The following is a 16101-nucleotide window of genomic DNA, read 5'->3' as shown; positions in this document are numbered from 1 at the left end:
GCACGGCAGCCAAGTAATAATAATAGTGACGGCATTTGTTAAGTACTTACTATGTGCCAAGCGCTGTTCTAAGCGCTGGGGGTGGGGGGGGATACAGGGTGATCAGGTGGTCCCACAGGGGGCTCACAGTCTTCATCCCCATTTTACAGATGAGGGAACTGAGGCCCAGCGCATAATAACAATGGTGGCATTTGTTAAGCGCCCATCTGAATAATGATAATAATAATAATAGCATTTATTAAGCGCCCATTCGAATAATAATAATGGCATTTATTAAGCGCCTGTCCGAATAATAATAATAATGGCATTTATTAAGCGCCCATCCGAATAATAATCATAATAATAATGGCATTTATTAAGTGCCCGTCCGAATAATAATAATAATAATGGCATTTAGTAAGCACTTACTATGTGCCAAGCACTGTTCTAAGCACTGAGGAGGTTACAAGGCGTCTCCCTCCCCCCCATCCCCCCCCCCCCCCCGGGCACGGTTTTAATTTAGCAAATGCATTTCATAAAAACACCCAGTTTGGGTGGTTTTAGTAACAGGAAATGAACTTGCAAATTGCAGTTGAAAAGCTGTCCGTCCGTCCCGCCCTCCGCACCGTTTTCCGAAAACCCGGAAAGGCTAAGAATTATGAGCTTGTTGTGTGCAGCCCTTAATAATAATAATAATAATAATAATAATAATAATAATAATAATGACGATGGTATTTGTTAAGCGCTTACTATGTGCAAAGCACTGTTCTAAGAGCTGAGGAGGATTGGAACACCCCTGTCAATCAATCAATCAATCATATTTATTGAGCACTTACTGTGTGCAGAGCACTGTACTAAGCGCTTGGAAAGTCCAAGTTTGCAACATCTAGAGACGGTCCCTACCCAACAGCGGGCTCACAGTCTAGAAGGGGGAGACAGACAACAAAACAAAACAGATTAACAAAATAAAATAAATAGAATAGATATGTACAAGTAAAATAAATCAATAAATAGAGCAATAAATATGTACAATCATATATACATATATCATCATCATCAGTCGTATTTATTGAGCACTTACTGTGTGCAGAGCACTGGACTAAGCGCTTGGGAAGTCCAAGTTGGCAACATAGACAGTCCCTACCCAACAGTGGGCTCACAGTCTAGAAGGGGGAGACAGAGAACAAAACAATACAAATTAACAAAATAAAATAAATAGAATAGATATGTACAAGTAAAATAAATCAATAAATAGAGCAATAAAGATGTACAATCATATATACATATATCATCATCATCAATCGTTTTTATTGAGCACTTACTGTGTGCAGAGCACTGGACTAAGCGCTTGGGAAGGCCAAGTTGGCAACATATAGAGACGGTCCCTACCCAACAGCGGGCTCACAGTCTAAAAGGGGGGAGACGGAGAACAAAACCAAACATACTAACAAAATAAAATAAATAGAATAGATATGTACGAGTAAAATAAATAGAGTAATAAATATGTACAAACATATATACATATATACAGGTGCTGTGGGGAAGGGAAGGAGGTAAGATGGGGGGGATGGAGAGGGGGACGAGGGGGAGAGGAAGGAAGGGGCTCAGTCTGGGAAGGCCTCCTGGAGGAGGTGAGCTCTCAGTAGGGCCTTGGCCCACCCCCTCCATATTCATTTGTTCACTCAGCCGTATTTAAAAATCGTATTTATGGAGCGCCGACTGTGTGCTGAGCACTGTACTGAGCGCCTGGGAAGTACAAGTCGGCAACATATAGAGACGGTCCCTACCCGACGGCGGAGCGGGGATTTGAACCCGTGTCCTCCGCCTCCAAAGCCCGGGCGCTTTCCACTGAGCCACGCTGATGTGAGCCCCCCGTGGGACAACGTGATCACCTTGTATCTATTTATTGATTTATTTTACTTGTACATATTTATTCTACTTATTTTATTCTGTTAATATGTTCTGTTTTGTTGCCCGTCTCCCCCTTCTAGCCTGTGAGCCCGCTGTTGGGTAGGGACCATCTCTAGATGTTGCCAACTTGGACTTCCCGAGCGCTTAGTACAGTGCTCTGCACACAGTAAGCGCTCAATAAATACGATTGAATGAATGAATGACTTCATCAGAGCAACTGCTCGGTCAGCAGCGTGGCTCGGCGGAAAGAGCCCGGGCTTTGGAGTCAGAGGTCCTGGGTTCAAATCCCGGCTCTGCCACTTGTCAGCTGGGTGGATTTGGGAAAGTCTCTTCACTTCTCTGAGCCTCAGTTACCTCATCTTTAAAATGGGGCTTAAGACTGTGAGCCCCCCGTGGGACAAGCTGATCACCTTGTAACCTCCCCAGCGCTTAGAACAGTGCTTTGCACATAGTAAGCGCTTAATAAATGCCATTATTGTTATTATTATTGGTGACCTGTTGTGACTGACTGACTCCTTCCTCTCCCCCTCCACCTCCTCCCCTTCCCCCCCCCCGCCTTACCTCCTTCCCTTCCCCACAGCACCTGTATATATGGATATATGTTTGTGCGGATTTATTACTCTATTTATTTATTTTATTTGGACATATCTATTCTATTTATTTTATTTTGTTAATATGTTTTATTTTGTTGTCTGTCTCCCCCTTCTAGACTTGTGAGCCCGCTGTTGGGTAGGGACCGTCTCTGTATGTTGCCAACTTGGACTTCCCAAGCGCTTAGTCCAGTGCTCTGCACACAGTGAGCGCTCAATAAATGCGATTGAATGAATGAATGAATGAATAGGGACCATCTCTATATGTTGCCAACTTGGACTTCCCAAGCGCTTAGTACAGTGCTCTGCACACAGCACTCAATAAATGCGATTGAATGAATGAATGAATAGGGACCGTCTCTATATGTTGCCCACTTGGACTTCCCAAGCACTTAGTACAGTGCTCTGCACACAGTAAGCGCTCAATAAATACGACTGAATGAATGAATGAATCACAGCCTTAATCCCCATTTTACAGATGAGGGAACCGAGGCCCAGAGAAGTGAAGTGACTTCCCCATAGTCTTCTAGACTGTGAGCCCATAGGGACCGTCTCTAGATGTTGCCAACTTGGACTTCCCAAGCGCTTAGTACAGTGCTGTGCACACAGTAAGCGCTCAATAAATACGATTGAATGAATGAATGAATCACAGTCTTAATCCCCATTTTACAGATGAGGGAACTGAGGCCCAGAGAAGTGAAGTGACTTCCCCAAAGTCTTCTAGACCGTGAGCCCGTAGGGACCATCTCTAGATGTTGCCAACTTGGACTTCCCAAGCGCTTAGTACAGTGCTCTGCACACAGTAAGCGCTCAATAAATACGATTGAATGAATGAATTAATTCAACTTGTCCTTCCCAAGCGCTTAGTACAGTGCTCTGCACACAGTAAGCGCTCAATAAATACGTTTGAATGAATGAATGAATGAATGAACAAATACCATAAGTAAGTGCTCAATAAATACAATTGATTGAATAAATACAATTGACTGTTGATTAGGAGATCAGGAGAGGACAGTGTCGGTGGAGCCCAGGTTGGATAACGTTTATCCATCCATCAGTGGATTTTATTGTGGATTTATTTTTTTAGAGAAGCACCGTGGCTCAGTGGAAAGGGCCCGGGCTTTGGAGTCAGAGGTCACGGGTTCAAATCCTGGCTCTGCCAACTGTCGGCTGTGTGACTTTGGGCAAGTCACTTCACTTCTCTGGGCCTCAGTTATCTCATCCGGAAAATGGGGATGAAGACTGTGAGCCCCCCGTGAGACAACCTGATCACCTTGTAACCTCCCCAGTGCTGAGAACAGTGCTTTGCACATAGTAAGCGCTTAATAAATGCCATTATTATTATTATTATTACTGTGTGCAGAGCACTGTACTAAGTGCTTGGGATGCTTGGAGTAGTAGCGAGATTCAACGGAAAGAGCCTGGGCTTTGAGTCAGAGGTCATGGGTTCAAATCCCGGCTCTGCCAACTGTCGGCTGTGTGACTTTGGGCAAGTCACTTCACTTCTCTGGGCCTCAGTTATCCGGAAAATGGGGATGAAGACTGTGAGCCCCCCGTGAGACAACCTGATCACCTTGTAACCTCCCCAGTGCTGAGAACAGTGCTTTGCACATAGTAAGCGCTTAATAAATGCCATTATTATTATTATTACTATGTGCAGAGCACTGTACTAAGCGCTTGGGATGCTTGGAGTAGTAGCGAGATTCAACGGAAAGAGCCCGGGCTTTGAGTCAGAGGTCATGGGTTCAAATCCCGGCTCTGCCAACTGTTGGCTGTGTGACTTTGGGCAAGTCACTTCACTTCTCTGGGCCTCAGTTATCTCATCCGGAAAATGGGGATGAAGACTGTGAGCCCCCCGTGAGACAACCTGATCACCTTGTAACCTCCCCAGTGCTGAGAACAGTGCTTTGCACATAGTAAGCGCTTAATAAATGCCATTATTATTATTATTACTATGTGCAGAGCACTGTACTAAGCGCTTGGGATGCTTGGAGTAGTAGCGAGATTCAACGGAAAGAGCCCGGGCTTTGAGTCAGAGGTCATGGGTTCAAATCCCGGCTCTGCCAACTGTCGGCTGTGTGACTTTGGGCAAGTCACTTCACTTCTCTGGGCCTCAGTTACCTCATCTGTAAAACGGGGATTGAGACTGTGAGCCCCCTGTGGGACAACCTGATCACCTTATAACCTCCCAGTGCTTAGAACAGTGCTTTGCACAGAGTAAGCGCTTAATAAATGCCATCATTATTATTACAAGTTTGTAACCTCCCCGGCACTTAGAACAGTGCTCTGCACATAGTAAGCGCTTAATGAATGCCATCATTATTATTATTGTGCGCAGAGCCCTGCACTAAGGACTTGGGAGAGTGTAATTCAACAGGGTGGGTATCAATCAATCAATCAATCATATTTATTGAGCGCTTACTGTGTGCAGAGCACTGTACTAAGCACTTGGGAAGTCCAAGTTGGCAACATATAGAGACGGTCCCTACCCAACGGTGGGCTCACAGTCTAAAAGGGGGAGACAGAGAACAGAACCAAACAGATTAAGAAAATAAAATAAATAGAATCAATCAATCAATTGTATTTATTGAGCGCTTACTGTGTGCAGAGCACTGGACTAAGCGCTTGGGAAGTCCAAGTTGGCAACATCTAGAGACGGTCCCTACCCACCAACGCACTCACAGTCTAGAAGGCGGAGACAGACAACAAAACAAAGCATATTAACAGAATAAAATAAATAGAATCAATCAATCAATTGTATGTATTGAGCGCTTACTGTGTGCAGAGCACTGTACTAAGCGCTTGGGAAGTACAAGTCAGCAACATCTAGAGACGGTCCCTACCCACCAGCGGGCTCCCGGTCTAGAAGGGGGAGACAGACAACAAAACCAAGCAGCGTGGCTCAGTGGAAAAGAGGCCGGGCTTTGGAGTCAGAGGTCATGGGTTCAAATCCCGGTTCTGCCAATTGTCCGCTGGGTGACTTTGGGCAGGTCACCTCACTTCTCTGGGCCTCAGTTCCCTCATCTGTAAAATGGGGATTAAGACTGTGAGTCCCCTGAGGGACAACCTGGTCACCTTGTAACCTCCCCTGCGCTTAGAACAGTGCTTTGCACATAGTAAGTGCTTAATAAATGCCATCATTATTATTATTATTATATTAACAAAATAAAATCAATAGAATAGATATGTACAAGTAACAGAAATAGAGTAATAAATATGTGCATACATATGTACAGGGAAGTAAAAGAAATCAATCAATAGAGTAATAATAGAGCCTAGTGGAGGAGCAGCTTGGCTCGGTGGAAAGAGCCCGGGCTTTGGAGTCAGAGGTCATGGGTTCGAATCCCTGCTCTGCCACCTGTCTGCTGTGTGACCTTGGGCAAGTCACTTCACTTCTCTGAGCCTCAGTTCCCTCATCTGGAAAATGGGGATTAAGACCGTGAGCCCCACGTGGGACAACCTGATCACCTTGTATCCCCCCAGCGCTTAGAACAGTGCTTTGCACATAGCAAGCACTTAATAAATGCCATCATTATTATTATTATTATTATTATTAATAAATAAGTACAAACATATATACAGGGGCAACATATAGACAGGTACTCCGCCCCCAGGGAGTTTACAGTCTGGGACGCTCCTCTCCCCCTCGTCCCCCTCTCCATCCCCCCCCATCTTACCTCTTTCCCTTCCCCACAGCACCTGTATATATGTAGAGATGTTTGTACAGATTTATTACTCTATTTATTTTACTTGTACATATCTATTCTATTTATTTTATTTTGTTAGTATGTTTGGTTTTTTTTCCCCGTCTCCCCCTTTTAGACTGTGAGCCCGCTGTTGGGTAGGGACCGTCTCTAGATGTTGCCAATTTGTACTTCCCAAGCGCTTAGTCCAGTGCTGTGCACATAGTAAGCGCTCAATAAATACGATTGATTGATTGATTCACAGATTTGCGTGCATTTGGTCTGTTTTTCCAGCAATGAGCTGCACGATTGAGAAGGCCCTTGCGGACGCCAAAGCCCTCGTGCAGCGGTTAGGAGACCACGACAACGCGGCCGAATCTCTGATCGAGCAGACCACCGCCCTCAGCAAGAAAGTGGAGGCGATGAAGCAGGTCCGTTTTCTCCGTGGGGTTGCCGGGCCTTAATTCAAGAAAAACCCCCCAAAAAAGTGCTGCCCCTTTCCCACCGCGCACACCCTTCAGTCCCTGACTTTCACTCCTTCATCCATTCGTATTTATTGAGCGCTGACTGTGTGCGGAGCACTGGACTAAGCGCTTGGGAAGTCCAAGTTGGCAACATCTAGAGACGGTCCCTGTTCATTCATTCATTAAATCATATTTATTGAGCGCTGACTGCGTGCAGAGCACTGGACTAAGCGCTTGGGAAGGACAAGTTGGCAACATATAGAGGCGGTCCCTATTCATTCGTTCATTCAGTTGTATTTATTGAGCGCTGACTGTGTGCAGAGCACTGGACTAAGCGCTTGGGAAGGACAAGTTGGCAACATCTAGAGACGGTCCCTATTCATTCATTCATTAAATCATATTTATTGAGCGCTGACTGTGTGCAGAGCACTGGACTAAGCGCTTGGGAAGTCCAAGTTGGCAACATCTAGAGACGGTCCCTGTTCATTCATTCATTAAATCATATTTATTGAGCGCTGACTGTGTGCAGAGCACTGGACTAAGCGCTTGGGAAGGACAAGTTGGCAACATATAGAGGCAGTCCGTATTCATTCGTTCATTCAATCAGTCGTATTTATTGAGCGCTTACTGTGTGCAGAGCACTGGACTAAGCGCTTGGGAAGGACAAGTTGGCAACATATAGAGACGGTCCCCATTCATTCATTCATTCATTCGTATTTATTGAGCGCTGACTGCGTGCAGAGCACTGGACTAAGCGCTTGGGAAGTCCAAGTTGGCAACATCTAGAGACGGTCCCTATTCATTCATTCATTAAATCATATTTATTGAGCGCTGACTGTGTGCAGAGCACTGGACTAAGCGCTTGGGAAGGACAAGTCGGCAACATCTAGAGACGGTCCCTCCCCGACAGCGGGCTCACAGTCTAGAAGGGGGAGACAGAAAACAAAACATATTAACCAAATAAAATAAATAGAATAGTAAACATGTACAAGTAAAATAGAGTAATAAATCTGTACATTCATTCATTCATTCAATTGTATTTATTGAGCGCTGACTGTGTGCAGAGCCCTGGACTAAGCGCTTGGGAAGGACAAGTTGGCAACATCTAGAGACGGTCCCTCCCCAACAGCGGGCTCACAGGCTAGAAGGGGGAGACAGACAACAAAACAAAACATATTAACCAAATAAAATAAATAGAATAGTAAATATGTACAAGTAAAATATATAGAGTCATAAATCTGTACATACATTCATTCATTCATTCAATCAATCGTATTTATTGAGCGCTTACTGTGTGCAGAGCACTGTACTAAGCGCTTGGGAAGTCCAAGTTGGCGACATCTAGAGACGGTCCCTATTCATTCATTCATTCAATCGTATTTATTGAGCGCTGACTGTGTGCAGAGCACTGGACTAAGCGCTCAATAAATACGATTGAATGAACGAAGGAGAACATCGGTGACCTTCGAGGGCCGTTTCTGTGGAGTGAAGGGGACAGAAACCAGATTGGAGGGGGTCGGGGAGAGGATTGGAGGAGAGGAAGAAGAGGGGCTGGAAGCCAAATTATTGGGGGTCGAGGAGAGGATTGGAGAAGAGCAAGTAGAGGTGATGAGTGTAAACAGCCTGCTCAAAGAGTGCATTCATTCATTGTCATATTTATTGAGCGCTTACTGTGTGCAGAGCACTGTACTGAGCGCTTGGGAAGTACAAGGAGAATGATAACGTAGATAGCTAAGGATCGAATAATTGGCTTTCTCTGAAACTTGGGAGTGACTTAATGACTGAAGAGACGCAGTAATTAGTAATAATAATGGTGGCATTTATTAAGTGCTTACTGTGTGCAAAGCATTCATTCATTCAATCGTATTTATCAATCAATCAATCATATTTATTGAGATATGTGTACATATCTGTTCTATTTATTTTATTTTGTTAGTATGTTTGGTTTTGTTCTCTGTCTCCCCCTTTTAGACTGTGAGCCCACTGTTGGGTAGGGACTGTCTCTGTATGTTGCCAACTTGTACTTCCCAAGCGCTTAGTACAGTGCTCTGCACATAGTAAGCACTCAGTAAATACGATTGATTGATTGATTGATTGAGCGCTTACTGTGTGCAGAGCACTGTACTGAGCGCTTGGGAAGTCCAAGGAGAACGATAAAGTAGATAGCTAAGGATCGAATAATTGGCTTTCTCTGGAACTTGGGAGTGACTGAATGACTGAAGAGATGCCGTAATTATTAATAATAATAATAATGGTGGCATTTATTAAGCGCTTACTATGTGCAAAGCATTCATTCATTCAATCGTATTTATTGATCAATCAGTCATATTTATTGAGCGCTTACTGTGTGCAGAGCACTGTACTAAGCGCTTGGGAAATGCAAGGAGAACTATAACGTAGATAGCTAAGGATCGAATAATTGGCTTTCTCTGGAACTTGGGAGTGACTTAATGACCGAAGAGACGCAGTAATTATTAATAGTAATAATAATGATAATGGTGGCATTTATTAAGCACTTACTATGTGCAAAGCATTCATTCATTCAGTCGTATTTATTGATCAATCATCAATCAGTTGTATTTATTGAGTGCTTACTGTGTGCAGAGCACTGTACTAAGCGCTTGGGAAGTACAAGAGCACTTGGGAAGTACAAGTAGAACTATAACGTAGATAGCTAAGGATTGAATAATTGGCTTTCTCTGGAACTAGGGAGTGACTTAATGACTGAAGAGACGCAGTAATTATTAATAATAATAATAATAGTGGTGTCATTTATTAAGCACTTACTATGTGCAAAGCATTCATTAAATCGTATTTATTGAGCCCTTACTGTGTGCAGAGCACTGTACTGAGCGCTTGGGAAGTACAAGGAGAACGATAACGTAGATAGCTAAGGATCGAATAATTGGCTTTCTCTGGAACTTGGGAGTGACTTAATGACTGAAGAGACGCAGTAATTATTAATAATAATAATAATGGTGGCATTTATTAAGCACTTACTATGTGCAAAGCATTCATTCATTCAGTTGTATTTATTGAGCACTTACTGTGTGCAGAGCATTGGACTAAGTGCTTGGGAAGTCCAAGGAGAACTATAGCGTAGACAGCTAAGGATCGAATAATTGGCTTTCTCTGGAACTTGGGAGTGACTTAATGACCGAAGAGATGCAGTAATTATTAATAATAATAATAATAATAATAATGGTGGCATTTATTAAGCGCTTACTATGTGCAAAGCATTCATTCATTCAATCATATTTATCGATCAATCAATCGCATTTATTGAGCGCTTACTGTGTGCAGAGCACTGTACTAAGCACTTGGGAAGTACAAGAGCGCTTGGGAAGTACAAGGAGAACTATAACGTAGATAGCTAAGGATCGAATGATTGGCTTTCTCTGGAACTTGGGAGTGACTTAATGACTGAAGAGACGCAGTAATTATTAATAATAATAATAATAATAATAATGGTGGCATTTATTAAGCGCTTACTATGTGCAAAGCATCCATTCATTCAATCGTATTTATTGAGCACTTACTGTGTGCAGAGCACTGTACTAAGTGCTTGGGAAGTACAAGGAGAACTAAAACGTAGATAGCTAAGTATCGAATAATTGGCTTTCTCTGGAACTTGGGAGTGACGTAATGACTGAAAAGACACAGTAATTAATAATAATAATAATAATGGTGGCATTTATTAAGCGCTTACTATGTGCAAAGCATTCATTCATTCAGTCGTATTTATTGAGCACTTACTGTGTGCAGAGCACTGGATTAAGCACTTGGGAAGTACAAGGAGAACGATAACATAGACAGCTAAGGATCGAATAACTGGCTTTCTCTGGAACTTGGGAGTGACTTGACTGAAGAGACACAGTAATGATTAATAATAATGATAATAATAATGGTGGCGTTTATTAAGCGCTTACTATGTGCAAAGCATTCATTCATTCTGTCATATTTATTGAGCACTTACTGTGTGCAGAGCACTGTACTAAGCACTTGGGAAGTACAAGGAGAACTATATCGTAGACAGCTAAGGATCGAATAATTGGCTTTCTCTGGAACTTGGGAGTGACTTAATGACTGAAGAGACGCAGTAATTATTAATAATAATAATAATGATAATGACATTTATTAAGCGCTTACTATGTGCAAAGCATTCATTCATTCAATCGTATTTATTGATCAATCGTATTTATTGAGCACTTGCTGTGTGCAGAGCACTGGACTGAGCGCTTGGGAAGTACAAGGAGAACTATAACGTAGACAGCTAAGGATCGAATAATTGGCTTTCTCTGGAACTTGGGAGTGACTTAATGACTGAAGAGACGCAGTAATTATTAATAATAATAATAATGATAATGACATTTATTAAGCGCTTACTATGTGCAAAGCATTCATTCATTCAATCGTATTTATTGATCAATCGTATTTATTGAGCACTTACTGTGTGCAGAGCACTGGACTGAGCGCTTGGGAAGTACAAGGAGAACTATAACGTAGACAGCTAAGGATCGAATAATTGGCTTTCTCTGGAACTTGGGAGTGACTTAATGACCGAAGAGATGCAGTAATTATTAATAATAATAATAATGATAATGGTGACATTTATTAAGCGTTTACTATGTGCAAAGCATTCATTCATTCAGTCGTATTTATTGATCAATCAATCGTATTTATTGAGCACTTACTGTGTGCAGAGCACTGTACTGAGCGCTTGGGAAGTACAAGGAGAACGATAACGTAGACGGCTAAGGATCGAATAATTGGCTTTCTCTGGAACTTGGGAGTGACTTAATGACCGAAGAGATGCAGTAATTATTAATAATAATAATAATGATAATGGTGACATTTATTAAGCGTTTACTATGTGCAAAGCATTCATTCATTCAGTCGTATTTATTGATCAATCAATCGTATTTATTGAGCACTTACTGTGTGCAGAGCACTGTACTGAGCGCTTGGGAAGTACAAGGAGAACGATAACGTAGACGGCTAAGGATCGAATAATTGGCTTTCTCTGGAACTTGGGAGTGACTTAATGACCGAAGAGACGCAGTAATTATTAATAATAATAATAATAATAGTAATAATGGTGACATTTATTAAGCTCTTACTATGTGCAAAGCATTCATTCATTCAGTCGTATTTATTGATCAATCATCAATTAATCAATCGTATTTATTGAGCGCTTACTGTGTGCAGAGCACTGTACTAAGCGCTGGGGAAGTCCAAGTTGGCAACCTATAGAGACGGTCCCTACCCAACAGCGGGCTCACGGTCTAGAAGGGGGAGACAGAGGACAAAACCAAACATACTAACAAAATAAAATAAATAGAATAGATAGGTACAAGTAAAATAAATCAATAAATAGAGTAATAAATCCATACAAACATATATACATCTATCCAGGTGCTGTGGGGAAGGGAAGGAGGTAAGGCGGGGAGGATGGAGAAGGGGAGGAGGGGAAGAGTGCGCAGAGCACTGTACTAAGCGCTTGGGAAGTACAACTTGATCACCTTGTATCCCCCCCCCCCCCCCCCATTTTACAGATGAGGGAACTGAGGCCCAGAGAAGTGAAGGGACATACCCAAGGTCACACAGCAGTCAAGCGGGGAAGCAGCGTGGCTCAGGGAAAGAGCGAGGGCTTGGGAGGCAGAGGTCAGGGGTTCGAATTCCGGCCCCGCCACCTGTCAGCTGGGTGACCTGGGGCTAGCCACTTCACTTCTCTGGGCCTCAGTGACCTCATCTGGAAAATGGGGATGAAGACTGGGAGCCCCAAGTGGGACAACCTGATCACCTTGTAGCCCCCCAACAGCGCTTAGAACAGTGCTTTGCACATAGTAAGCGCTTAACAAATACCACCATTATCATTATTAAATGGTGGACCCAGGATTAGAACCCAGCTCCTTCTGACTCTTAGACCCAGGCTCTTTCCAATAATAATAATAGTAATAATAATAATAATAATGTTGGTATGTGTTAAGCGCTTATTATGTGCGGAGCACTGTTCTAAGCGCTGGGGTAGATACAAGGTAATCAGGTTGTCCCACGGGGGGCTCCCAGTCTTAACCCCCGTTTTCCAGATGAGGTAACTGAGGCACAGAGAATAATAATAATAATAATAATGTTGGTATTAAGCGCTTACTATGTGTCAAGCACTGTTCTAAGCGCTGGGGTAGATACAAGGTGATCCGGTTGTCCCACGTGGGGCTCCCAGTCTTAACCCCCGTTTTCCAGATGAGGTAACTGAGGCACAGAGAATAATAATAATAATAATGTTGGTATTTGTTAAGCGCTTACTATGTGTCAAGCACTGTTCTAAGCGCTGGGGTAGATACAAGGTGATCAGGTTGCCCCACGGGGGGCTCCCAGTCTTAACCCCCGTTTTCCAGATGAGGCAACTGAGGCACAGAGAATAATAATAATAATAATGTTGGCATTTGTTAAGCGCTTACTATGTGTCAATCAATCAATCAATCGTATTTATTGAGCGCTTACTGTGTGCAGAGCACTGGACTAAGCGCTTGGGAAGGCCAAGTTGGCAACATATAGAGACGGTCCCTACCCAACAGTGGGCTCACAGTCTAAATCAGGTTGTCCCACGGGGGGCTCACAATCTTAACCCCCATTATCCAGATGAGGGAACTGAGGCCCGGAGAAGTGAAGGGACTGGCCCCAAGTCACCCAGCCGGGATTCGAACCCACGCCCCCCACCTCCCAAGCCCGGGCTCTTTCCGCCGAGCCACGCCGCTCCCGGAGCCAACGGCCCTTTAGAAAATAAGGCCAAACGAAGGGTTTTGATCACTTTTTCTCGTCTTAAGTACGGAGCTTATGAGCGCCGCGGGCGCGGGGTCAGCGGATTTTGTGTTTTTTCTTTCGACCGCTGGCCGTTAGTACCAGGACGAAATTCAGGAACTCAACGAAGTGGCGCGACACAGGCCGCGGTCCACGTTAGTCATGGGCATCCAGCAGGAGAACCGGCAGATCCGACAGCTGCAGCAAGAGAATAAAGGTGAGATTTCCCTCTCTTTAATGATAATAATAATAATTGGCATTTGTTAAGCGCTTACTAGGTGCAAAGCACTGTTCTAAGCGCTGGGGGGGATACAGGGTGATCAGGTTGTCCCACGGGGGGCTCACAGTCTTCATCCCCATTTTCCAGATGGGGGAACTGAGGCCCAGAGCAGTGAAGTGACTTGCCCAAAGTCACACAGCAGACATGTGGTGGAGTCGGAATTCGAACCCATGACCTCTGACTCCAAAGCCCGGGCTCTTTCCACTGAGCCACGCTGCTTCTCTGCTCTCTTTAGCAAAGTCAAACCATTTCTTGGTGTCACCCTCCTCCCCATCCCCTTACCTCCTTCCCCTCCTCACAGCACCTGTATATATCTATATATGTTTGTGTGTATTTATTACTCTGTTTATTTTATTGGCACATATTTATTCTATTTATTTTATTTTGTGAATATGTTTGGTTTTGTTGTCCGTCTCCCCCTTCTAGACTGTGAGCCCGCTGGTGGGCAGGGACCGTCTCTATATGTTGCCAACTTGGACTTCCCAAGCGCTTAGTCCAGTGCTCTGCACACAGTAAGCGCTCAATAAATACGATTGAATGAATGAATGGACTGTGGGCCCGTTGTTGGGTAGGGACCGCCTCTATATGTTGCCATCTTGGACTTCCCAAGCGCTTAGTACAGTGCTCTGCACGCAGTAAGCGCTCAATAAATCCGGTTGAATGAATGAATGGACTGTGGGCCCGTTGTTGGGTAGGGACCGTCTCCATATGTTGCCACCTTGTACTTCCCAAGCGCTTAGTACAGTGCTCCACACACAGTAAGCACTCAAGTTAGGTAATATAAATTATACTTAATAATGTAATAATAATAATATAAATTATTACTTAACTTCTCTGTGCCTCAGTTACCTCATTTGCAAAATGGGGGTGAAGACTGTGAGCTCCATGTGGGACAACCTAATTGTATCTACCCCGAAGCTTGGCACATAGTAAGCGCTTAACAAATACCAGCATTATTATTATTATTATTAATGATTAACAACAGTGTGCGGGAGACTGCTGTTGGGTAGGGACTGTCTCCATGTTGCAACCTTGTAATTCCCAAGCGCTTAGTACAGTGCTCTGCACACAGTAAGCACTCAATAAATACGATTGAATGAACGAATGAATGAATTTCTTCAATGAGCAGAACTTTGTCGTTTTGTTTTGTTTTTCTTTTTTTTAAAATGGTATTTGTTAAGCGCTTACTGAGTGCCTGGCACTCTCCGAAGCCCTGGGGTATTCATTCGTTCATTGTCGTATTTATTGAGCGCTTATTGTATGCAGAGCACTGGACTAAGCGCTTGGGAGAGTGCAATAATAATAATGATGGTGTTTGTTAAGCGCTTACTATGTGCAAAACACTGTTCTCAGCGCTGGGGGGGATACAAGGTGATCAGGTTGTCCCTCGTGGGGCTCACAGTCTTCATCCCCATTTTCCAGATGAGGGAACTGAGGCCCAGAGAAGTGAAGTGACTTGTCCAAAATCACCCAGCTGAGAATTGGTGGAGCCGGGATTTGAACCCACAACCTCTGGGTCTTTCCACTGAGCCACGCTGCTTCTCCGGCTATTTTCCTTTGTAACCTCTTGGACATTTTGCGGTGTTTTCCCTTCTATTGAAGCGGGATGGCGGAGTGGATAGAGCCCGGGCCTGAAAGTCGGAAGGTGGTGGGTTCTAATCCCGGCTCCGCCATATAATAATAAGAATAATGATGGCATTTGTTAAGCGCTTACTATGTGCAAAGCACTGTTCTAAGCGCTGGGGGGGATACAATGGGATCAAGTTGTCCCACGTGGGGCTCACAGTCTTCATCCCCATTTTACAGAGGAGGGAACTGAGGCTCAGAGAAGTGAAGTGACTTGCCCAAGGTCACACAGCAGACATGCGGCAGAGCCAGGATTCGAACCCATGACCTCTGACTCCAAAGCCCAGGCTCTTTCCACTGAGCCACGCTGCTTCTCCGGCTATTTTCCTTTGTAACCTCTTGGACGTTTTGCGGTGTTTTCCCCTCTATTGAAGCGGGATGGAGGAGTGGATAGAGCCCGGGCCTGAAAGTCGGAAGGTGGTGGGTTCTAATCCCGGCTCCGCCATATAATAATAATAATGATGATGGCATTTGTTAAGCGCTTACTATGTGCAAAGCACTGTTCTAAGCGCTGGGGGGATACAATGGGATCAAGTTATCCCACGTGGGGCTCACAGTCTTAATCCTCATTTTACAGATGAGGGAACTGAGGCTCAGAGAAGTGAAGTGACTTGCCCAAGGTCACACAGCAGACACGTGGCAGAGCCGGGATTCGAACCCATGACCTCTGACTCCAAAGCCCAGGCTCTTTCCACTGAGCCACGCTGCTTCTCCGGCTATTTTCCTTTGTAACCTCTTGGACATTTTGCGGTGTTTTCCCCTCTATT

The 16101-nt window shown here is 44.0% G+C and overlaps 1 protein-coding gene across 1 annotated transcript in view; it reads left to right on the top strand.

Moving 5' to 3' along the window:
* The window catches only part of FGFR1OP2 (FGFR1 oncogene partner 2), a 54199-nt gene that overhangs the window by 8071 nt on the left and 30027 nt on the right, over positions 1-16101 (top strand). Inside the window, exons 2-3 of the mRNA XM_038770014.1 lie at positions 6458-6594; positions 13528-13645. Coding sequence (XP_038625942.1) covers positions 6458-6594; positions 13528-13645 — 255 coding nt within the window. The remainder of the gene's footprint in view (positions 1-6457; positions 6595-13527; positions 13646-16101) is intronic.

Source organism: Tachyglossus aculeatus, chromosome 2 (genome assembly GCF_015852505.1).
Source record: "Tachyglossus aculeatus isolate mTacAcu1 chromosome 2, mTacAcu1.pri, whole genome shotgun sequence".
NCBI lineage: Eukaryota > Metazoa > Chordata > Mammalia > Monotremata > Tachyglossidae > Tachyglossus > Tachyglossus aculeatus.
Note: the sequence above shows the minus strand (reverse complement) of the source record. Positions and strands in the feature narration are given on the sequence as shown.